At 32.2% G+C, this 23,479-nt stretch overlaps 1 protein-coding gene across 1 annotated transcript; it reads right to left on the bottom strand.

Moving 5' to 3' along the window:
- Positions 1-2,421: 2,421 nt before the first annotated feature.
- LOC103495820 (UDP-glycosyltransferase 76B1-like) lies at positions 2,422-5,034 on the bottom strand. Its single transcript, XM_008457491.3, has 2 exons — positions 3,608-5,034; positions 2,422-3,490 (listed from the first exon to the last, which is right to left on the bottom strand). Exons 1-2 carry the CDS (start codon positions 4,080-4,082, stop codon positions 2,592-2,594), a joined length of 1,374 nt encoding a protein of 457 aa, XP_008455713.1. The 5' UTR covers positions 4,083-5,034; the 3' UTR covers positions 2,422-2,591.
- Between the last annotated feature and the right edge of the window lie 18,445 nt (positions 5,035-23,479).

The raw sequence follows: 23,479 nt of genomic DNA, 5'->3' as shown, positions 1-23,479 counted from the left end.
CAAATACGGTAACCAACTTAACTCCAAAGAGTGGTTGTTTGGTCACCATGACTCTTAGGCTCACAAGAATAACTCAAGCTTATCATTAATATTTAAAAATATATTCTTTTTACCTACAATACAGTTATGTCTACACTAGATAGGATGTCAACCTTTTCATCGATGATTATTGTTCAAATGCTAACTTTTCCTTAAAAGAAATAGGATAAAAAAAGGTTGCTAACATGGTAATCAACTAAATAGAACACCAGCCATACCACCATGGTGTGTGAATTTTTTCCCTTTTAAGAATAGTGAGTAAAACAAGGGAAGTTGTATCATTTTATTAGGTTACATTGCTATTTTGGTTATTGTATCTTTGGTCCAATTTTACTTGATACATTTTCAATTGATCTTGATGTAGTTCATCAAAATTAATTTTATGAAATCTGATTAATTAATAATAATAATTGAAAAAAGAAAAAGACAAAAGGGTTTTCTTTTTTAAAATATAACAAATCTTGCAAAATATTTACAATGTACAGAACAAATTCGAAAATGGAAAAAGCGCACAGACCCACGATGAAAAATACCAAAACTGCCTCAATCAACGTGCAATTAATTGATCACTCGTGTGTAATATATTTGGTACATGATCTTATAGATTCTTCTATATTTGGTACAAGATGGTTTAGATTTAGCTACATGATCGAGTACTCAAATCTAAAAAATTGTGTACTGATATCCCAACAATTTTTTTCAAGATTTTTTATATTTGGTATACAATCTAGTACCAATATTGTTTAGTTTTGGCTATACGATCGTATAGACAAATTTAAACAATAGTGTACCAACGATTTTTTTCAAGATCATGTACCAAAATCATCTATATTTAATATATGATCTTGAACTAATAACACCTTGAAAAAACTTATGATTGATTGAAAACAAAGATCATGATTTCAAAAAATTATAAAAGAAAAAGTGCAAATGAAGAGGAGAAGAAAGAAGATGAAATTGAAAAGAAAAATTGCAGAAGAAGAGAAGAAAAAAGATAGAAAGGAAAGACAAATTTAGAATATTTTAAAAAAACGGCTAACTTCATGAATTTTTTTATTCTGTTACACGACAATAGTTATTTGGGTACTTTGTTATATTTTTGTGAAAATTAACCTCGCGTTCATATATTTTCAATTTTTTTTAGTGAAAATACTAATAAATAATAATAATCATAATATATATATATATATATATATATATATATATATATATATATATATATATATATATATATTTTTAAGGAACAACGCTAAGCTGTAAAGACTAAATTAAGTCCATCAGATCTGTTGAAAACTAAAACTGGATAGCAGAAAAACCATAAGCTAAAATTGATGATCTAAAGTGCGGAGACAAACAATATTTTAACCAATTTTTTTTTTTCATGCTATCGTAGTACTACAATTTTTTTTATATCTTACCTCTCTCAAAAGATTGGTTGTCTGATAAAGCAGTGAATAACAATCTTACTTTAAAACATCATTATCAAACAAATTTCAATCTTTGTTGACAAGTATAGTTTCCCCCCTATGAAATTTATATCTTCTTTGCCGTTCACTATTTTCTTAATGAATTAGCCAATAAATTTGCTTTGCCCTCCAAAGCCTAAACATAGATATGTTTTTCATCCACCATTTTTTGTTTTGTTTTCTTTACTTATTTGAAAAATGAAAAAGCATCATCAAAGTTCTACGAAAACGACAAACAAAAAGACTACTATATTTTGTCTCCATTTCACAATGATGATAAAATAAAAAAAGAAACGTTAAAAAAACCTATTTCAACAAAACGAAACAAAAAAACATTCGTTAAAAGCAACCATTACCATCGAGATCAGGTCAGGTGACTTAAATCATAATACATTTGGAAGGAAGCACTTAAACCATTCAACAAGACTCAGTAGGCAGAAACAAGCAATCAATCGTTCAGTGGCAACCAGTGATAATTTTCCCAGCGTTGGTGCTTTTATCAATACCAACACACAAGTATAACATGGCACAATCCGTAAAAGGAGAATTTACTGAACCAAATATGAATCCACAGGCAGTAGAAAAAATAAAAGATAAGAAGATAAGGAAATACCTTGAAAAAAGCTGAAACAATCAAAGCGTAAAGACCAACAGAAAGAAATGGGCCAGTCTGAGTTGTCTTCATCAATTGCTGTTGATGAAGGCATCAGTTGAGGATTAACATTTGACCTATTTTCTCCACGTGCTTTACTGTTCCCGATGGAATTGAAGGCTAATTTGGGAAAATCAGGCTCTTTCAAAACAGCTAAAATATAGAGAGCCAATGAGTGGTGGTTCAGCATCTAATCCAAAAAGGTAAGTGGGCATTACAAGTACAGCAGCTTTCACATATCATTTCAACATGTGGAGAATAACATTGGAGAAACCATAGCATATATTATTATAATAAACATCTATCCATACACATGTCTGACCTGTAAATATATAATATAGATTCTCACCAGTACTACATAAAGAGATGGGGAAAATAAAAGTAGACATTCTAGAAGAAACGGGATATGGATGGATGGCTAATAAAATGCATAATCAAGCATTTGACAACCTTATCATTGTTTCTTGAAGTCTAATGTACTTGACTAATCTGCCCAAGGAATCACTTGAAGCACCTCCTTGTCTCAGGGAGATTTCAACCTTCTTCTTCAGCTCTTTGGCTCTCTTTTGGATTTGGATACCCTCTTCGTCCACAAAGAGAGTACGAATGGCCCTGTCAATTTCCTCTCGCAATAATCTATCTTCCAACTGTAAGCCAACCCGCCAGACATGGCTTACGAACCTCGCATTCACCCTTTGATCCCCGACTCTGGGCCAACAAAGCATTGGAACACCTTCTGCTATACTCTCGATTGTTGAGTTCCAGCCATTATGAGTCAAAAAGCATCCAATTGATCTGTGCGCTAAAACCTTTTGCTGTGGCAACCAACTAGCAATTCTGCAGCGACTTCGGGTAGACTCATGAAATTCTCTAGGCAACTGCTCAACTCCATCTGAGCCATTGACTAGACAATCCCTCACCACCCACAGGAAGGGTTGGTCACTATTGGCTAGCCCCCAAGCCATCTCTAATAGTTCATCTTTTGACATGGTAATGACACTGCCGGTGCTTACGTAGACCACAGAACTTTGAGCTTGTTTGTCTAACCAGGCCATGCAACTCTGCTCTTCACTTAAAACATCGGTGGAGAAGTTGCTACTGTACTTTTGAAGAGGACCTACGGGAAATACAGGAACCAAGGTTTCATCTTCGATTTTCTCGAACAAGGCATGTTCAAGACACCAAAGGGAGTTCCATATGATAGCTGAAGCAGTTTTGGTTCCGTTGAAAATGCAGGTTAAAACCTTCCTTGTGTGTTTCTGTGAGCTGAAAAGTGGCATGTCCTTAATTCTCAGAAAGGGAAACCCAGCAACCGGTTCCTCCAATCGGCGTTCTGAAACAAAGTAAAATTTGATTGTCCTTCACATGAGTACACAAACAAGATCGCATTTATCATAATACATATGAGAGAATATGTGAGGTCATGTTATTCTAGTATACTTGCACTCACCTTGGATTGGATGACAATCATTCTCATCAAGAATTGACAGCCCGATGTAGTTTGCGGCACTACTTGTCCGCAAAACAATTCTAAAAATCTGCAAGTCATCAGCCACTGCTGCAGAAAAATACATGACGGAGTCATATATTATACAGGAGATTGGATTGTATTGACTACACAATTGCATTTTTATCAAGCAGTCATGGAATGGGGTTTCACACTTCATGTTTAGTTCTGAAAGGAAAAGCATAACATCCCCACCAAAGGCACTGTAGCTCTCCAACATGCTACCACCAATGGATTCAAAAGAGAACTCAGGGTAATGAGATTGATTTGGAGAGTTCAGTTGTGTGTGAATTACGGTAATAGAGAAACCCTGAGAGTGAAGAAGTTTGGCTAAGTGAAGCATAGGAGACATGTGGCTTGGTAAAGGGCAGGGAACAAGCACCAAATGCCCTTTTCTCTCTTTTTGCTTCTTCTCCATGACTTTTTGGAAGTGTTTAGTATCTGCTAGATTGGTGGAATTCTAGGCTATTTTATAGGGTCTCTCACCACATCTTTTGATATGACAGCTTTATTCCCAAATTGCCCAAGAAGTTGAACTACTTGATCATACTAACATTTAAATATTGATAGCAACTTAAATAATCCTCAAGTCCAACTATTGTACCCTTCTCCTCCTCCTAGTGATAAATCTAAAAATCCATTGTATACGTTTCATTTCAAGTTGTTTCAACTTGAGAATTTTCACCACCCTAGCTTATTTTCTTGCTTGAGTTCAACATCACGTGTCCAAACCCCTGATCCTTTGGTCGAAATGACTAGTTAAAGTTATGCTCATATTGACCATTCTTTTATTTCTATTCTAAAGATATATAACATATCATTCTCAAAACCTAACAACCATTTGACATCAATTCCGTTATATCAACCAACCGTCACAACATGTCTTAAAAAATCTAAATACGCGGTCATCTCTACGTTTCATTTCAAACTGTTTCAACAGAAAGAATTTTCACACGCCAATCCTTGCTTCTTTTCTTTTTCTTTTATAAGTTCGATATCATCTTGGGTGATGATTTTGAACTCTGACCCTTCGGTAGAAATCAAAATAAGTAGTTGAGTCATACTCCACTTTGTTATGGCCATCCAAAGGATATAGAACATATCATTCTCGAAAACCAACGGCCATGTGACATTTATTATATTATATTAAGCAACGGTTGGAACAATTCTTAAAATGAGCTGTCCTGTCATCCTAGGGTTTCAAAGTGAAACACAAAAACAATTCAGTTATTCTTTTCAATCCCAACACAAGGCCAACAAAAACCCTAAAATCTGGTGAAGAATGAAATTCAGTTCTTAACCTAAAATAACCAAATTACCAAATGCTTGAGATTCGAAACAAATCAAAGAACCAAGCATTGTAGCCACAAATCAAAATCAAACAAAGAATATCGAATATCCCCTTACCTGAACATCAAGTGAAGCCAACTGGTAGAGAATTGAATGCAGAAAGCAGGAATCCATGTGATGCTCACGTGAAGAAGAAAGAAAACGATAGGGGAGGGGGAAGAAGAGGACAGGACAACAAGGGGTGGTGGCCGAGATGAGGTGGTTGTGGCCCTCCGAGAAGATGATGATGGTGCGGCCACGGTGGTGGGGAATTGGCCGTCTTTGGTTTTGTGGGCGACAATGGAAGGTCAAATCTTTCACGTTTAGTCTAATAAGAGAAATATGAAACTATTTTGATCATTCATTAAGATTGAGTTAATCTTTTTAGTAGGACCAAACTTAGATAATTAAGATAACAAAAGAGTTTGGGTTTCAAATCTTGCAACTTCATAGATGTTGTTCAACTTAGAAAACCAAAAAAACACAACATAAATTTAGAAATGTTCACCGGATCAGCCAGAGTTTGAGTCTGATTCTTCTTCTTCCCACAAACAAATTTAATTTGCCCGTTTCGAGTTGGTGTAACGTTTAAAATAATTGTTGTATTGTCACACTTTTTGTTGCGAAAAGAAGTAAAATTGAAAATTGTGCCTTTTCATCAATTTTAATTTTTGTCACACTTTATTTCATAAGTTATTTCTTTAGTTAGTTTTTGCTATAGCATTTGCTTAATTGATTAATTAAATCCGGAGAATTTTAATTCAAACACAAATTACTCAGATTTCTTATTCAACTAAATAGCAACCAATACAAATCGGTATATATCATCTTTGATTTCAACCTATAAACCAATTTTTTCCTTACATTTTCGATTCTTAATTTTACGCGTTCAAATTAAATTAAACAATTAAATTACAATATTTTGAAACTTAAAATTCAAATGAAAATTAGATTCAAAATATGGGATCAGAAAAAATATTTTTTTAATATATTTTTTTTACAAATAATAAGATAAAATTCTATTTTGACCTCTAAACTTTGTATCTTTCTTTTATTTTGATCTCTAAACTTAAAAATATATTTATGTTCAGTCACTCAAATATTAAAAATTTCCTAATTTGGTCTATGTTATTAAAATTCGATTAAATCTTTAAAGATAAATGAACCTGTCAAAATTTGTTACAAAATTCACTAAAAAATTAATATAATTACTAAACCAATTTATAAAATGAAAAATAATATAACCACTGAACCAATAATATAATTACTAAACCAATTTATAAAATAAAAAATAATATAAAAGAGGAACTCTTACATGTAACAAAAAAGAATATAACTATTTACAAACTAAAAAAAACTATAATAGATTATAAAGAATTGGATAGATTTTGTAAATAATATCAATTTTTTTGTTATATTAAAAGATACTCCTTTATAAAATGCATACGATGTGAAGGAGCCATCCACGATGCTCCCACTATACCCATCCCCACTACAATATGACATGGTATGTAGTTACAATTTTTCATATAATTGCAATTTTGTAAATCAAATAAATGCTCACAATGTAAGCAAGTTAGAGTCTTCAAAACTCATTTATACATTTAAGAAAATTCACAAGATTTTGTATTGTCAAAAAAAAGAAAAAAGGAAAGAAATGGTTTTAAAATAGCTTAATTATAAATAGATTCTAAAAAATCCTCAAATAACAAATATAAGGAAGAACTCAAGTTTTGAACCAATCAAAAACAAATTCGAAACCTTTGAGATTTTTAAGAATAATTGGGAAATCTGATCATTAGGTATATACCTCTCATCAGCACTTTTTAAAAGTTGAGATGATTTTAACCTAAATAACAACAAATGAAATAGATTAGGAAAAAGAGGCAAACCACATCTTAATTTTCTCTCTCATATTTTTGTTGTAGGAATTCAATCTCAACCACTTAAAAGTAAAAAGATACCTAATTGGGAGCACTCTTATATTAAGTGATTTTTTAGAAAATTTTATAGAAAGCATGAGAGTGAAGAGCAAACATCATAAATAAATAAATAAATATATATATATATATTGGTTTGTTGAATAGTCTTACATTTTTATATACAATTCAAGACAAACAAGAATGACGTAACTAATACTTTGTCCATTGTTCCAAGCAAATTTCCAACAGGTCAAGTATAAAATTGCTACAAGCTAAATGCACTTAACTTTAGAATTTTTATAATCGAACTACCACAAAAAACAAAAAATACACCTTATTCGTATAGATAATAACTTTCAATTCTTTTAAAATTTTAACTATATCTTTATATCTTCCAAATCTTTCGTATATATGTAACTTCCTTCATTCATTTAAATTCCTATCCTTGGCAATGTGTGTTATTTAAATTTAAAATTTCTTAATTATTTTCTTAGATTGTTGCTTAATTATTTTTATAAATTTAAAATTCACTCCTGCAATACTTCTTTCCTTACTAGATATGTGGTTTCAAATTTTGATGGACCATAGGAGGGTATCCATAGTTTTAGTCTATCTATATTTAGTATGAAAAATCATTTGGTATTTTATTTTATTTTATTTTTTCTTTCAAATCGTCATTTTATAATATCCATTCATTTGATATAAAAAATGTACGTTGGTGATATAAGTAGAAGGTTGATCTTGATGACATAATTTATAATTTTTATTTAAAACATTTTTAATGATGCTTTCGTATCTTTAAAATTTGTCTCATTTATGTGCTGTTTCAATTCACTCATGTACCACTTCAAAATTTCAGGTGGTTTACATATTTAGTGATTTTCTTCTTGGTTGATCCTCAAACTACATCAAATTGGATGTTTTTATTTTTATTTTTTTTATTATTCAGATTTAAAATAACCATAATTATTTCTCTGAATTTAAATTTTGCCAGTGGAATCTTTCTTTCCTATCAAATATTTGGTTTCAAATTTTGAGGGTTTCACGATTCCATACTGAGGGTATTTTTGTCCATATACTCTTATAAGACTCCATCTAAATTTAGTAAGAAGACTCATTCGGTCTCTTTTGAAAATGACCAATTGATAGCATCCATTCATTTGATGCCCCCATCTTTCAATCCCATGTTCTCATTTAGGGTTAGATCGGAAACTCAATTCTAATCTATAATATCCATTTATTTGTTTTTAGGTGTATTTGAAATTTTAATTTTAAAATTATCTTACTCAAAATAGCTTTATAAATGCATTTTAAAGCATTTTTATATCAAATAAATATATGTAAAAATGAGTTTTTAGAAAAACATATTTTCCTCAAAATCAATTCATACCTACCCTACATCTACTCAGTAGAATAAAGAATTACATAATAATGCAATGAAAACAATTGAATTTAATAACATCATAATTACATATAATTGAGGGATTAAACATGTTTTTAACTTAGTTTAAAAAAAGAGAGTTTGAATAACTAACCTTTAATAGCTCCAATTGGCCACAAAATTACTATTGAATTTGATCACATAAACTAGCAAACAACAACCCTCAAGTTTTATTCACTATCCTTTTAACCTTAGAATTTGATTATGAGATCAATTAAGGGATCGTTTGATAATGTTTTCATTTCTTGTTCGCTATTCTTCTTTTTTATTTTTTTTAAAAAACAAACTTATTTGATAACTATTTCCACTCCTTATTTTTAAAATTTGAAAAACGCGAAAGTTGGGATTTTTTTTTCTATCTTACCATTCTCAAAGTAAAAAAAAAAAAAATAAAAATAAGGAAGTGTTTTTGGTGTATGGTGTATTGATATCAGACAGCCATGATAATTGTCTTCTTCTTGAAAGTCATGTGTTCAAATCCCACTTGTAGTAATGTTGTTTTTGTTATTTTTTATTACATTATATATATATATATATATATATATATATATATATATATATATATATATATATATATATATTGAAGATTCTGTTCACTTTCTTTATTTTTGCTTTATTCTTACTATCCTATTAACTTTTTATTTACAAAAATAATTCTCCAATATTTATATTTTTGGATTAAAGTTTTTTTTTTCTATATTATAAATATAACAAAACACCAAAATATTTGTAACAAAATAAAAACCCGATGAAGTCGACCATTTTTTTAAATATTTTAGGTTTGCACTTGTCGCTTTTGAATTTCGCATAGCTTCGATTTCTTTTTTATTCCTTTCTATCTTCTTCTGCAATTTTTCTTTTATATTTTTTCAAAATCATGATTATTATTCTATAATAATTATTATTCTTTTTCATTATACTTCTGCTATTATTATCTTTGCTTTTAATCAATCTCAATTTTGTATTTTTTTTAAACTGTTATTTGGTTCAAGATTTTATATTTGGTACATGTCGTGTATCAAGTATAGAAAATCTTGGTATATGATCTTGAATAAAAATCGTTTAGATCTCGGTACACGTCGTATACCAATGTCTAAACTATCGCGTATCAAATCTAAACGAGTGTTGGGATGACAATGGACTAATTTGTGTTGGGATGAAGTACTTGTTAAATGTAGAATGTAAACTCCATTACTTACGTTGTTCATGTAGCGGAGAGTTTTTTATTAGTTTTATGCTGTACATATATTTTATGTCTTGCTGATCTTTTTGTTCAATAAAGGTGATGACTCGAGACTTTATTCATGTCAATTTGATTGAGAGCTAGAAACACTTGGTTGTTTTGGTTACATTTGGTAGTTGTGGATGTCTAATTCTTTTCAGCTTTATTTTTCAGACGTTGAAGACCTCTATCAACAATGTGATTTTTGGTACATGCTTGTATCTCTGTTTGCTTCTTCTTGTCTTCTAAGCTACAAATTTATTGTAAATGAAGTTGAGTTGTGTGTTATTGTTATCTGGAACATTTACTTCTGTCTCCCTCTCCTTTCATTTAATATTATGTGCATTTAATTTGTCCATTTTTTTTTGGTCTCTTGTTCATCACAAGTATTGGATTTTACATTCTAGCTTGATCTTAAGTTTAGACTTATAAAAATGATAAACTTTATATGAATTTCCATAGAGAAACGTGAGATCTCTAAAGAGGCGAAATCTCCTTCCTTCTTCCTTCTCTCTCTCACTTTCATTTTCTGTACAGAAAGCTTTGTTAATGTATTTTAATGTATAAAATGGAATTTGTGAATTTGTTGCTTATAGAACATTTAAAATGGGAAAGAATCTGGGATAAGTTTGGAATCTATTGTTTTGTTTTTCCTCTGTTGCGGAATGATCAATATATGATCATGAATTAGCTTCCATTTACTTCTCTCCTTGATATACATGCCTTGTACATTACACATTTCAATTATCCTTGATATACATACCTTGGTATTGTTGTTTGGGGCACTTAGTTAAATTCTAAAGTTTGGAGTAAATATGTTTGTAGAGTTAGTAAATAGGGTTAAGTTCTTCATTTCCATGTTTTCGGATTCGGTATGTTATATATCAAACTATTTCTTTTGTGGGTGTAATAATTTTCATGAATACTAATTCATTTATTTTTCATGTTTATATATTGATACACGAAAACCATACGCACAAGTCGAGTTAGATGAGGTGTGGGTTGAGTTAGCTGATTTTTGAGTTCGTACATATGATTGCAACTTATTTATGATTCTGAAGTAGGAAACTCTTTGTTGTGACTGATTTTTTGAATTGTACATAGGAAACATGTTCATATGGAGGGGGGAGGGGTTGTTTGGTATACTTTTAAAACCTTTTGTTGTGGTAGCCATATTGAAACTTTGTTGATATATAGATTATTTGTTCATAGGTTAATTGTTCATATGGAGGGGGGATGATAGGTGAATTGTTCTGAAACTTTGTTGTTCTAGCCATTCTGAAACTTTAATGGAATTGTTATATTGGTTTTGTAAATGATAGAAATATTTGCACAGTTTTGGAAATGATATGGTGAAAGGTTTTATATTTGATGTATATTGTCGTTTATATGTATTTATGGAACAATTGTTGGACTACTATACAGGACAAATGGGAGCATAATACAGGAACAAAAATATAATTGAATTACAATTTTAAAAAATAGAAAAATGTTTGATGGTTTTAAAATGTCATAAACAATTGCATTCTTGACGGTTTTTAAATGTCATAAACAATCTCTTTCTTGACAGTTTTTAAATGTCATGAAAAAGCATACTCTTGACGGTTATCAAAATATTCTTGATGATTTTTGTCACGGATACTCATATTCTTGATGGTTCTAAATTGTCATGAATATTTATACTCTTGACGGTTTTAAACTATTATGAAAATTTATATCCTTGACGGTTTAAAACTGTCAACGTTCACTATTCTTGACGGTTTTACCAACCGTCAAGAACTTTGACAGTCATGACACTAGCTTCAATGAAGATTTTAAAACTGTCAAGAATAATGATTCTTGACAGTTTAAAATCGTCAAGAGAGTCTGTTTTTGTAGGAGTGAAAGAGAAGAATAGGAAAGGAGAAACAAAGAACAGGTAATTGGAATATTATCAACTGGATCCTTAATATGATCAATTTTTAGTAGAGAAGAAGACATAGTCATAAACGAATAAACGAATAAACGAAGAAAGCTTGAAAACACATTGTTTAAGCATAAACGAAAACATAGTCATAAAGAGGTTTAAGCGAAGGTAGTTTCCAAGCGATATCATAAAATAATATATATATGCACAAAGAAAGCTTGAAAATGAACCGCTTACTATCAATGACTCGATCCCCTAGGATTATACGCTTTTCCCACTTCAATTTGGCCTGAAACAACAATTAAGGTCTCTCAGTCATCTACACATGTCAAGATGTCACAACTATCTCTAAAACACTTCAATATGACAATTCAAGGTGTTTATGGCTCAATGAGTCGAATTCCAACTTTCCTTATTAAACCTGTATCATTCCCACTTTAATTTAAGCTAGAATTCCACTTTTGGACCCTTAACTTCAACTTAAACTCTTAACACCTTAAGCATCAAACTTAAGTTAATTTTAGTGGGCCTTTTAATTCCATACGCTTTTATTTCAACTATCGATGATTTTTTAGATTTAGTTCCATTATGTCAACATGAGCTAATTAACCTTAAACACTTCATAAGATCCCCTAAACCATTTTATGTTTCAAACTTGTAAAAAAAACATCCAAGCGACCTCCAAAGCTAAAAGAAAGCCTTTTTTTTTTTTTTTTACTTCTAACGTTCAACGATTTTAGGACTTGAGTATTATGAGTAATCTAATCTTAACGCTTAGATTCAATGGGCATTTAGGAACTTTAAGAAAACTCACTCAAGTCACTCCAAACCTCATCAAGAACTTAGCAAAGTAACCTTAACTTCAATCTAGATCACCTTAATGACCTTCCAAATTCGAAATCCAGGATTTGATTGAAGGTTATTAGAGCCTTACGTAGCGGAATAATTAACAGAACCATAAACTCAATTTAATTAGAAACTTAAAAATACCAAATACATTGGCAAAAGTACAATTACAGAAACAAATTTCTATCCTAAACATGCTTTTTTAAAAAAATATAGAGAAGAGAAGACCCACTTACATTGGTGACTCTATATTTATCAAACACCAAATTGGGGTACCACCACTTAGAGACCTCCCTATTCTCTGAGATGAGATTTTGGTTTGTGGGAACCAAAATTGGAATGGAGATTTTGCTTCACAGAGAAGTAATTTCTGAGAGAATTGCAAAGTACCAAGGTAACAGAAGCCTTCTATCCATTTTTTTCTTTGTCGTACTGATATCTCCCTCTTCTTGAGACTAAAGAAGAGGGAAGCTAGAGAGAATATGGAAACGTGGGAAAACCACTCACGTTCCCTATTAATTTAATGAATTAAATTTATATAATATTAAAATAATTAATTAATAAAATCATATTTAATTAACATTTCATTTAAATCATATTTAAATGAATATCTCTCACATAACCTATAGTTTTAATTTAATTAATTAAATTACGTTAAATTTAGGGAAATTTTCATAAATATGACAAACCATTAAAATATTTACGGCCCATGTAACAAATTCATGAAGTTAGCCATTTTTTAAATATTCTAGGTTTGTCCTTCCATATTTCTTCTCCTCTTCGATGTGATTTCTTTACCCAAATCTAAACAATCGTGTGCAAAAAAATAGTCAAATCTAAAGGATCGTATATAAAGAATCTTGAAAAAAATCGTTTAGATTGGAGTAGCCAAATCTAAACGATCGTGTAAAAAAAAAAAATAAACGACCCTATAGACAAATCTAAACGATCATGTACCAAAAGAATTTAAAAAAATCGTTTAATCAAATCTAAACGATCGTGTACCAAAAGAATCTTAAAAAAATTCATTTAGCCAAATCTAAATGATCGTGTACCAAATTTTGAAAAAAGTCGTTTAAATTTGACTACCCAAATCTAAATGATCAAATCTAGTCAAATCTAAATGATCGTGTAATGAATTTTAAACGATTGTATAACCAAATTAAACGATCGTTTAACCAAATTAAAGGATAGAATTGAAAAAAATAAATCGTTTAGATTTTGCTATCCAAATCTAAACGATCTTGTAATAAATATATTACGCGCGTGGTTGACAGGGTATTTTTGATATTTTTTGTTGTAGGCCTATGAGCTTTTTTCCTTTTTAGAATTATTCTATATAGTATAAATATTTTGCCGCTTTGTTATATTTTTGAAAAGACCCCTTAAATTAAATTAAACAAAACCATAGAATTAATTAATTGCTAAATTAAATATCTTATATTTAATTTAATCAAATTTAAATAATATTCAAATATAAATTTCTCTCATACTAGTTTTAATGTGTATTATATACCCATTAAATTTGAACCTAAAGTTTTAATATGAATCTAATTCATTTTAAATTAATTAATTTTGAATCATATCCAAAATTAAATTTATATAATAAAGTTTAATTAAAATCAAAATTTGTATCATAATGAATCACCACACATTATATTAATTTCCAAAGTAAATCTAAACATTTCAAATTACAATTAATACAAATAGATCTCATTATCTTTTACGAGTTAGGAATGGGAGTTAGTGGACCTATAGATCAAAAGCTACAACGATATGAGATTAATTGGTTAAACTCATTAACCATATTAATCAACATTCGTTAAATGTGCTTACACTCTACTAAAGATTCACGGCTGAATTCTTCTCACTGTAGATATATTTCCGTGTCCATGGATATAGATTAGTAACAACAAGTTAGTCCTTCACAAATGTTCGTAACACCAGTTGGGTCAAATTACCATTTTACCCATAGGTTACTTCTAGTCCTTAAATACCAGTGCTTCTTTAATGAACAACTTGTTTATGGTCCAACCAATAAACAGAAACCCCTCTCGTGTCATAAAGAGGGTAGGACCCTTTGTTCAAATCTCGGAGACACCATTTAAAGAAACACTCTTTACTTACCTTAAAGTTGGAAAAAAGGGAATTTCATCTTATGTGATTATATTTCCAGCTCCCCACTCAGTCTTGTCCCCAAAATGATAAGTTTATTGAGTCGACAATTTGGTCACTTTCACCCGTACAAATCAAAGGACAATCCATTGTGAATAAGAGTTCATAATACACTAAGAATTAAGACTAAGTTACCTAGGCCATCCTAATGAAATAGGAACCTAACAAGCTAACGAAGTTACATCTTGTGGTTACTATTTCATGGTTCGGTCTTATACAAACTCATTACATAAGATACCCTTACTTGCGTGTCACCTACACGAACACGTTGGATTATTGTGTTTGTATCAAATACATAGGGAGCCATATCCATAATGTTATCACGATAAGGTACGTACCCAGCTTTATCCATATACTATAGATCCTTTAAGCTGTATCTCGAACATTGATCCTTGCATGCCTCTACATATCAAGACTCATCAAACAACTTAGAATGTTAGTTTATTGGATTTAGGTTATTAAGACAAAACTAAGAATATAATCAATAACACTTTATTGAAATTATGATAACATTTTATTAATGACGATCAACAAATTATATTCACTATTTATGAGTTTTAGGACATAAAATCCAACACTGATACCATGTGTTAACCTATATTAGCACAAAAACTAAATGGGTACGCAACACCCACTCCAAAAAGGTTAGAAATTTACCCAAGTTGTGTGAAAAGACCAAATTTCAAGCTTCCTAAAGGATGAACAATGGCTAAAATCTCCAAATATTTCTAATCTAACGACGAAATATGATGGGTATTGCAAAATCAAAGTCATTGTTAGACGTATTTAAATAATACGTATAAATAAAGTGTGGACTATGTATGTAAATTAATAATTTATCAAATTGGATTATTTTATTTAATTGGCCCTATTATGTGATCTGTTTAATTAAGACCCATTATTCCTAATTGAGTATGGACTAAATGGGTAGAAGCATATAAACTAGTATATAAAAAATAAGCACTCAGTCTTTCTTTTATTCAATCAAGAGAAAGATCCCACTTAAGGGCATTCAGGGTTTTGGTTGAGGAAGACAATAGCCATTTTTACAGTCATCATCAATTCAAGAAGATGGATTATGGTATGTAATTTATTCTTGACAATGAAATCTGGTTGGTAACTTATTTTTGACAATATAGCATGAATTATCTTGGGTTAATCTATTATATAGATTTAAAGTATTTATTCTAACAAGTGGTATCAAAGCCTGAATTTCATGTTAAATTGTTGAAATATGTTTGATTTCTATTGGTTTCTTGATTCAAGATTTGATTAAACATATTGTGATTTTAAGTTTAATTGATCTTGATTCAAGATTTGATTAGTCATATTTGATCATGTTGTAGTTTCAAGATTTGATTAAACAGATTTTGGTTTTAAGTTTAAATGATCTTCATTCAAGATTTGATTAATAATGTTGTAGTTTCAAGATTTGATTAAACATATTGTGGTTTTAAGTTTAATTGATCTCTATTCAAGATTTGATTAATCATGTTGCGATCATGTTGTACTTTCGAGATTTGATTAAAAATATCGTGGTTTTAAGGTTAATTGATCTTGATTCAAGATTTGATTAATCATATTGTGATTATGTTGTAGTTTCAAGATTTGATTAATCATACTGTGGTTTTAAATTTAATTATTTTAGATTCAATATTTGATTAAGATAGTGTGGTTTTAAAGATTTGATTGATTATATGGTGGTTTTAAGTTTAATCATTCTAGATTCAAGATTTGATTAATCATATTGGATTTTTTTAAGTTTATTTATTCCAGATTGAAAGATTTGATTAATTATCATCATGTTGTGAATACAAGTTTAATTGATCACGTTGTTAATTCAAGATTAATTGATCATCCTATGGATTAAACTTGAATGGTGAATTTTTTTAGGGATATTCACATGTTTATGTTGCATTACTTGTATTTTAATGTGTGCAATCATATGGTGAACTTTGGTAAAGATTATTTGGTGTTCTTTCTCCGTTATTTTTTTGCAATAATAAAATAATTATTATTGTGTCTTATATTTTAGATTGAATTGGTTAAAATAACATGTTGCCATAGTAGACTATGTTATCTAGATTAGTTTAATTCTAAAATATAGGATGTGCATATGTAACGACCCAACTTTTCCGGACTAAGCTGAGGTCACTACCAAATACCAAAACTCGACCATTCAACATAAAATTTAAAACGGACCAGATACGATTCATTAAAACAGTATAAACCTTACAAAAACAGTTTTCGGGCCCTATTTCAAATAATTTCAAAAGTCACAAAATAAAATGTCAAGTCACCAATCCAAAAATCACAATCAAAATATTCTGACAAAATACATAGCGGAAGCGAAAGAAAATCAGACGCGTCCATATGGCCTTCACGCATCCTTCCTGCCTCTCGTCGGTCTGCCCCTCGCTGCACCCCTACCTGAAAAGTTAAAGAAGGGAAAGGGTGAGTATAAACATACCCAGTAAGGGACCCACTACTGGGCCCGTTATGGAACAACAGTTAACTTCCTATTCGGGGGTACCCTACGTAACAGTCTAGTGGTTCCGTAGAACGCACATATCAGTCTAGTGCTCCCGAAGGATGCACATATCAGTCTAGTGCTCCCGAAGGATGCACATATCAGTCTAGTGCTCCCGAAGGATGCACATATCAGTCTAGTGCTCCCGAAGGATGCACATATCAGTCTAGTGCTCCCGGAGGATACACATATCAGTCTAGTGCTCCCGAAGGATGCACATATCAGTCTAGTGCTCCCGAAGGATGCACATATCCGTAAGGCACACTACCCCATAGATGAAGCTAACCGTTACCCCTCAGCCCTTACCAAACTGTCTACATCAGTCACATCTCAACGGCATTCATATTACAGTCCCGCCATAAGCTTTGTCAATCAGATAGTATAGGATTAACATCTACACCCTCAGTTGCTTTACGCATTCCGATTCGCACACCAATAGGGAAACCCTAGGTCCAATCGACTAACCAACCAAAACCGGACTCACTGTCCTTCCCCGTTCAAACTCCATGAACCACATTCAGACCAGTATTTGATACATACTAAACCGTAACTTTAAGGTCCATCAACATATAATTTCAATCCACAAATAGCAGTCACAGTATATTTTCATCAGACAAAATATAATATCAGTACTTAACAGTCAACACGCATACAGATATTCAGTACAGTCACTAACGTGTAATCCCCTGTGGATTACTACGGTTTTAGCCTGGACTCGGGGTCCAGTAGTAGGAAAACCCTTACCTGAAATTCGGTTATGCCCCTCGATCGAAAACCACGCTCGACAGATCTATCTAACGAAACACGAAAGTTTTAGTTGATGATTTCAGTAGCAGTTGTTTTAAAAGGTTATCCGCTGACTTACCCAAGGAAAGGAAGCTAACTCCAACCAGGTCTGCCGCGGAACCCGAGAACTTAAGCGTCAACTATGCACTACCTTCAAGGAAGAAAAGTAGGGCCATATCTTAATCCAACATTCAAACTCGAATCGGACGAGGTAACATTAGGGAATTCATCAGAACAATCCTTACCGAAGACTCACCGTGAACCGAAATGAAGGAAGGAAGGCTTAGGTGGCTCGGCTCGGCTCGGCTCGGCTCGGCTCGGCTTGGTTCGACTCGCGGCTCGGCTCACTCGGCTCGCGGCTCGGCTTGGTTCGGCTCGCGGCTCGGCTCACTCGGCTCGCGGCTCGGCTTGGCGCGGCTCGCGGCTCGGCTCACTCGGCTTCGCGGCTCGGTCGGCTTGGGGCTCGGCTCGCGGCTCGCTCGGCTTGGGGCTCGGCTCGCGGCTCGCTCGGCTCGGCTTACTCAGCTCGGCTCACCCGGATTGTGTGGCTCGGATCGGAAACGGCTCGGGTCAGTTGGAACCGGGTCGGGTCTGGACGAAGGAAAATGGGCAGCACGGTTTTGAGGACTTTATCTCTTCCGGCGACGGCGGCGGTGGCGAAACGACGCTGGGAGGCGTTCGACAACGGGGACGGAGAAGAAGAGAGGGATGGTGGCGGAGACGAAGGCGGAAGAGAACGGAGTGGTGCGGCGGCGTCGGGCGATTGAAGCCGAGAGGAGATCCGAAACGAAGGGGAGCCGCGGCGGACGACGGTGGCCGAGGCAGACGACGACCACACGGACGGAGGTGGAGGAACCGGCGGCGATGCAGAAACGAGGAAGAAAGCGATGGAGGAAGAAGAGGAAATGGATGGTTCGGGTGGCGGTGGCGCGGCGGAACGGAGAAGAAGAAGAAAAATTTTCGGGGGGGGGGGGGGGAGAGAGGAGAGACGGCGCGTTTTTAGGGTTTTTATTTTTTAAAAATTTATTATATATATATATATATAAATCTTAAATAATATATAATATTAATAATTTAAATTAAATAATAATATATATATAAAAATATAAATAATAATAATAATAATAAAGTAATAATAATAATATATTTATAATATTAATATTTAATAAATAATAATTTATTTTATTGTTTTAGAAATAACATTATTTCTATAATATTAATTTATAATAATATTTATAATATTAATATTATAACAATTAAAATAAAATATTAATAATAATAATATTTATAATATTAATATTATAACCAATAAAATAACATTAATAATAATAATATAATTAATATTATATTATTATTATATCAATTTGCATTTTAAATAAAACGAGAACAAAATTTTACCTTAAAAATTTCGGAGCGTTACAGCATATTCATTGATTTATGCGAATAATTATCGGTCCAAAGAAAGATAAATATTTGGCCAAATTATGAGTATGCGTGTGGTAGTGAGTAGGTGACAGTTATAAGGATTGCTCATGTGAAAAATAGTCAGTCCAAAGAAAGGCTAATTTTTTGACAGAGCTTATCGTCAGTACTTTGATTAATACGTTGAGAGTACCGTTTATAGTTGATGTCTCTACCCAAAGGTTGAACATCAATGTTGTGTTAGGTATCTTGTAAATGGGGCCCACTATATATGTTAATTTATTTTGTCATATTTTATTTTATAACACCTATTAATTATAAGTATATAATTTATTTGCTTGTTCTTTGTTCAGTTAATATTGCTTAAATATTGGTAATCTGAGTTCAATCGCAAAGTTGAATGGATTGAATTTCAAGATTTGGAAGGAAAGTTTAGAGATACTTCTCGGGTGTATGGATTTGGACATTGCATTAAGAACCAATAAACTTACTTCTACTAAGGAACAGTCGAATATGGCTAATATTGAGAAGTGGCAACAGTCAAATCGCATGTGTCTGATGATTATTAGGTACTTCATTCCAGAGTCTTTTTGGGGTTCTATCACTGAAAGTGAAAATGCCAAAAAGATCCTTGCTGAAATTGAAAAATATTTTGCTAAAAATGAAAAAAAGGGGAAGCAAGTAGTCTTTTGACTACTTAAACTTCCATGAGGTATAAGAGCAACGAACGTATCAAGGAGTACATTATGGAAATGTCCAATCTTATTAGTAAACTAAAGGCACTTGATATCGAGATAATTGAAAATTTACTCATACATTTGGTACTTATCTCTCTTCCTGCATAATTCACTCAGTTTAAGATAAGTTATAATACTCAAAGGATAAATGGAGTATTAATGAGCTTATCTCACAATGTGTGCAAGAAGAAGATAGGATTAAGAGATAAATGACAGAAAGTGCTAACTTGGCAACAAACCTTCATGGTAAGAAGAAAAGGAAACCTACTGATGCTGTAGAAGAGACATTTCAGTAGAATAAGAAACAAGCTATGAAGAATCCTTGTTTCTTTTGCAAAAAGAAAGGTCATCTCAAGAAAGATTGTCCCAAGTACCCAAAATGATGTGTAAAGAAGGTTAAACTTCTTATTTTGGTTTGTTTTGAAGTTCATTTAGCTTTTGTACCTATAGATACTTAGTGGTTAGATTTTGATGCTATTACTCACATAAGTATATCCATGCAGAGTTGCCTGTGGAGCCGACCACCAAATGATGCTAAAAGATTCATCTATGTGGGCGATGACAAAGCAGTTAAATTTGTAGCAAGATACATTTTTGTTCTAGCAAGATATTCCATCAATCTTTTATTCCAATTGAGGCGTAATCTTCTAAGTGGTAAGAGGATCATGGGTATTCAATTTATTTGAGAGTTTCTTCCATTTTTCTTCTAATTTAGCATGTTTATTTTTTAATTTTTGTTCAATAACGAATTCAATTTCATGTGATCTCTAGGAAACAATCTTTTAATTTTCTCTTGATTGTTTAATTAGTATGCAAGATACATTTTGTTTAGAAAACTAAAGTACAAAATTCAAAATTGATTATCTTTGTCTACAAGAAATATTTGTTGATCCAATGAAGGGGTAATCTTCTAAGAAGTTGTAGATACAACATTTTGTCCTTTATTTATTATTTTATTTTATTTATTTACTTTATTTTTATTTTATTTTGAAAGTTGGATTTGAATTTGAATTTGAATTTTTCTTTTTAAAAACAAAAACAAAAATAAAAAAAAATGAATATAAGTCTCTTCCCTATTTTTCCTCAACTCACCCAATTTTCTCTCTCACTCCCACCTTCTCCACTCTTCTCTCTATTTTCACTCAACTAACCCAAATTTCTCTCCACTCTCCTCCCTATTTTCCCTCAACTAACTCAATTTTCTCTCTCACTCCCACCTTCTTCACTATAAAAACAAAGGAGGATTTTTTTGGAGGGTACGTTTGAGATCAATTTGAAAGATCGAAAAAAGCTAAGGAAACTATTATATCAAAGATAACTTTTGTTTTAATTTATCAAAGGTAACTTTTGTTTTAATTTCCTCTCTTTCCCTTCCCTTAAGAAAACTATTTTGTCAAATTGGTCTTCAAAGGTAACTTTTTTTTTTCTTAATTTTCTCTCTTTCCCTTCCCTTTTGAGAGTGTGATCAATTATAATGATGTAGTTTTTCAAGTTTGTTTTTGTTGTAATTTTGTTAATTAATTTTAAGGTGACTTTAATTTTGTTAGGGTTAGGCCTGTTACACTACAAGAATTTTTGGCTCTGGCGACAAATTTTTTTGGCAACGAAAAAAATGTGGGGAAAGATATGATGTGCCGACGTAAATTCAGTTGTGAGGGCACATCTTCATTTTTGCCAACAAAAATATTTACGTGGGCAAAAGGTTGTGTATTGTGTGGGCACATCATAGTTTTTGCCAACGAAAATATATACGTTGGCAAAAAGTTGTGTGGTGTATAGGAAAACTTTTAATTTAAATTTCTAGCGATGTTTATTGTAGTTTATGGCCACGTTTTGTGTGTGGACAGATATTTTAAATTTTTGCCGACGTAATTTACGTGGCAAAAAACCCATTTTTTTTTTACATATTCTTGGCGACGCAAAAGTTATACATATGACGATGTAAGAATAATAACGTGGGCAGAAGTAATTTAAAGAAAAAAGCCCTAATTTTCCCTCCCTTTCCTTTTTTTCTCTCACGCACACAAACAAGCAGCTGCCGTTCTCCCTTCTTTTCTCTCACGCACACAACACAAATTAACGCCCAATCCTTTGCTTCACCCACCCAACTTCAGCAACCCCAACCTTCACCGCCAACCCTGCGCAAACGACGGCCAACAATTCTTCTTCCCGACAGCAACTCCGCACGAAGTCCTTCTTCTTCACGGCAGCAACCCCGCGTGAAGTCCTCGTTCTTTCCGGCAGCAACACGGCAGCAACTGCATGAAGTCTTCTTGCGTCGCGCAAAGGACGACAGCAACCCCGATAGTCCTCCTCGTTCCTATCTTTCCGACAGCAACACGGCAGCAACCTCGCGGAAAGGACGGCACAAACCCCGCATTCTTTTCGGCAGCAACTCCGCGCGAAGGACGGTGGCGCAAACCCCTCGTTCTTTCCGACAGCAACACCGCGCGATAGTCCTTCTTCACAGCAGCAACCCCGCGCGAAGGACGACACGAACCCAGCATTCTTCCCGGCAGCGACTCCTCAGATCTATAAGTTCGATCCAATTTATATAGCTTAACTCACCCAATATGTTTTGATTTTTGTTTAATTTTGTGACATTTTTTATTGGCATTTTTAATCTTGTGGCGTTCTGTTATAGTTGTGTATTCTGTTTAGATGGTGTATTTTGTTATAGCTTGTTTATTTACTATGTTTTGTTAATTCAAAGTGGGATATAGTTGTGTATCTTATCTCCATTTGAATATCCACCAATTATGTAGGAGCTTGTGACAATTCTAAGAATAAATATATTGGGCAAGGAAAAGTTTGGTGAAATGAATTCCTTAATTATAGGAATGTATTGGAATGACAAAAATTATATACTTCAAAAAGTATCCAAAAAGTTCATGCAAAACAATTTGGTGTTTGAAACTTTTAAGATTAATTATATACATAAAAAAATATCCAAAAAGTTCATACACTTTATATTTTTTGCTTAATAGGTTTTCTACAATATGCCTATTAAACATGAAATTAAAAATTTATGAATCCATTTGATACAAAATTAAAAAGTTTAGATATATATTGATATAAAATTGAAAGTCTATAAATGTGATAATATTTATTTGAGGTGTGCTTAGATATGAAGAAGTTTATGTGACCATAGTTGATTGGAGGGAATGAGAAGAAAATTCCATGTTGGAAGGGAAGTATTGAGGTGGTGTATGAAGTATGTGTTAGGTTGTGTAAAATATGTGTAATGGTTGTATTTGTTTTGTAAGGTTTTTTAACTTGTTTTTTTTTTTTAAAGTGCCACTTAAACAATTGTTTTTGAGTTAAAATGTCATTTAGACTCATTTTAGAGAATTTGTATTTGGGTATGATTTTTTAGGCCGATCCTAATTAAGCTAATATTTTGTGGTAATTCCTACAGGGTTAACTTTTTGTCCATTCTATTTGAAGATGAATAGGGATTGGATTAAACTAAAAAATATATTTTCAAGTGATTATATTC

The sequence above is a fragment of the Cucumis melo genome, chromosome 8 (genome assembly GCF_025177605.1).
Source record: "Cucumis melo cultivar AY chromosome 8, USDA_Cmelo_AY_1.0, whole genome shotgun sequence".
Taxonomy (NCBI): Eukaryota; Viridiplantae; Streptophyta; class Magnoliopsida; order Cucurbitales; family Cucurbitaceae; genus Cucumis; species Cucumis melo.
Note: the sequence above shows the minus strand (reverse complement) of the source record. Positions and strands in the feature narration are given on the sequence as shown.

Coding starts and splice junctions, on each gene's coding strand:
- LOC103495820 (XM_008457491.3), bottom strand. CDS start 4,082: ATGGAGAAGAAGCAAAAAGAGAGAAAAGGGCATTTGGTGCTTGTTCCC. Junction 3,491..3,607: donor TGATTGTCATCCAATCCAAG/GTGAGTGCAAGT, acceptor ACTTTGTTTCAG/AACGCCGATTGGAGGAACCG.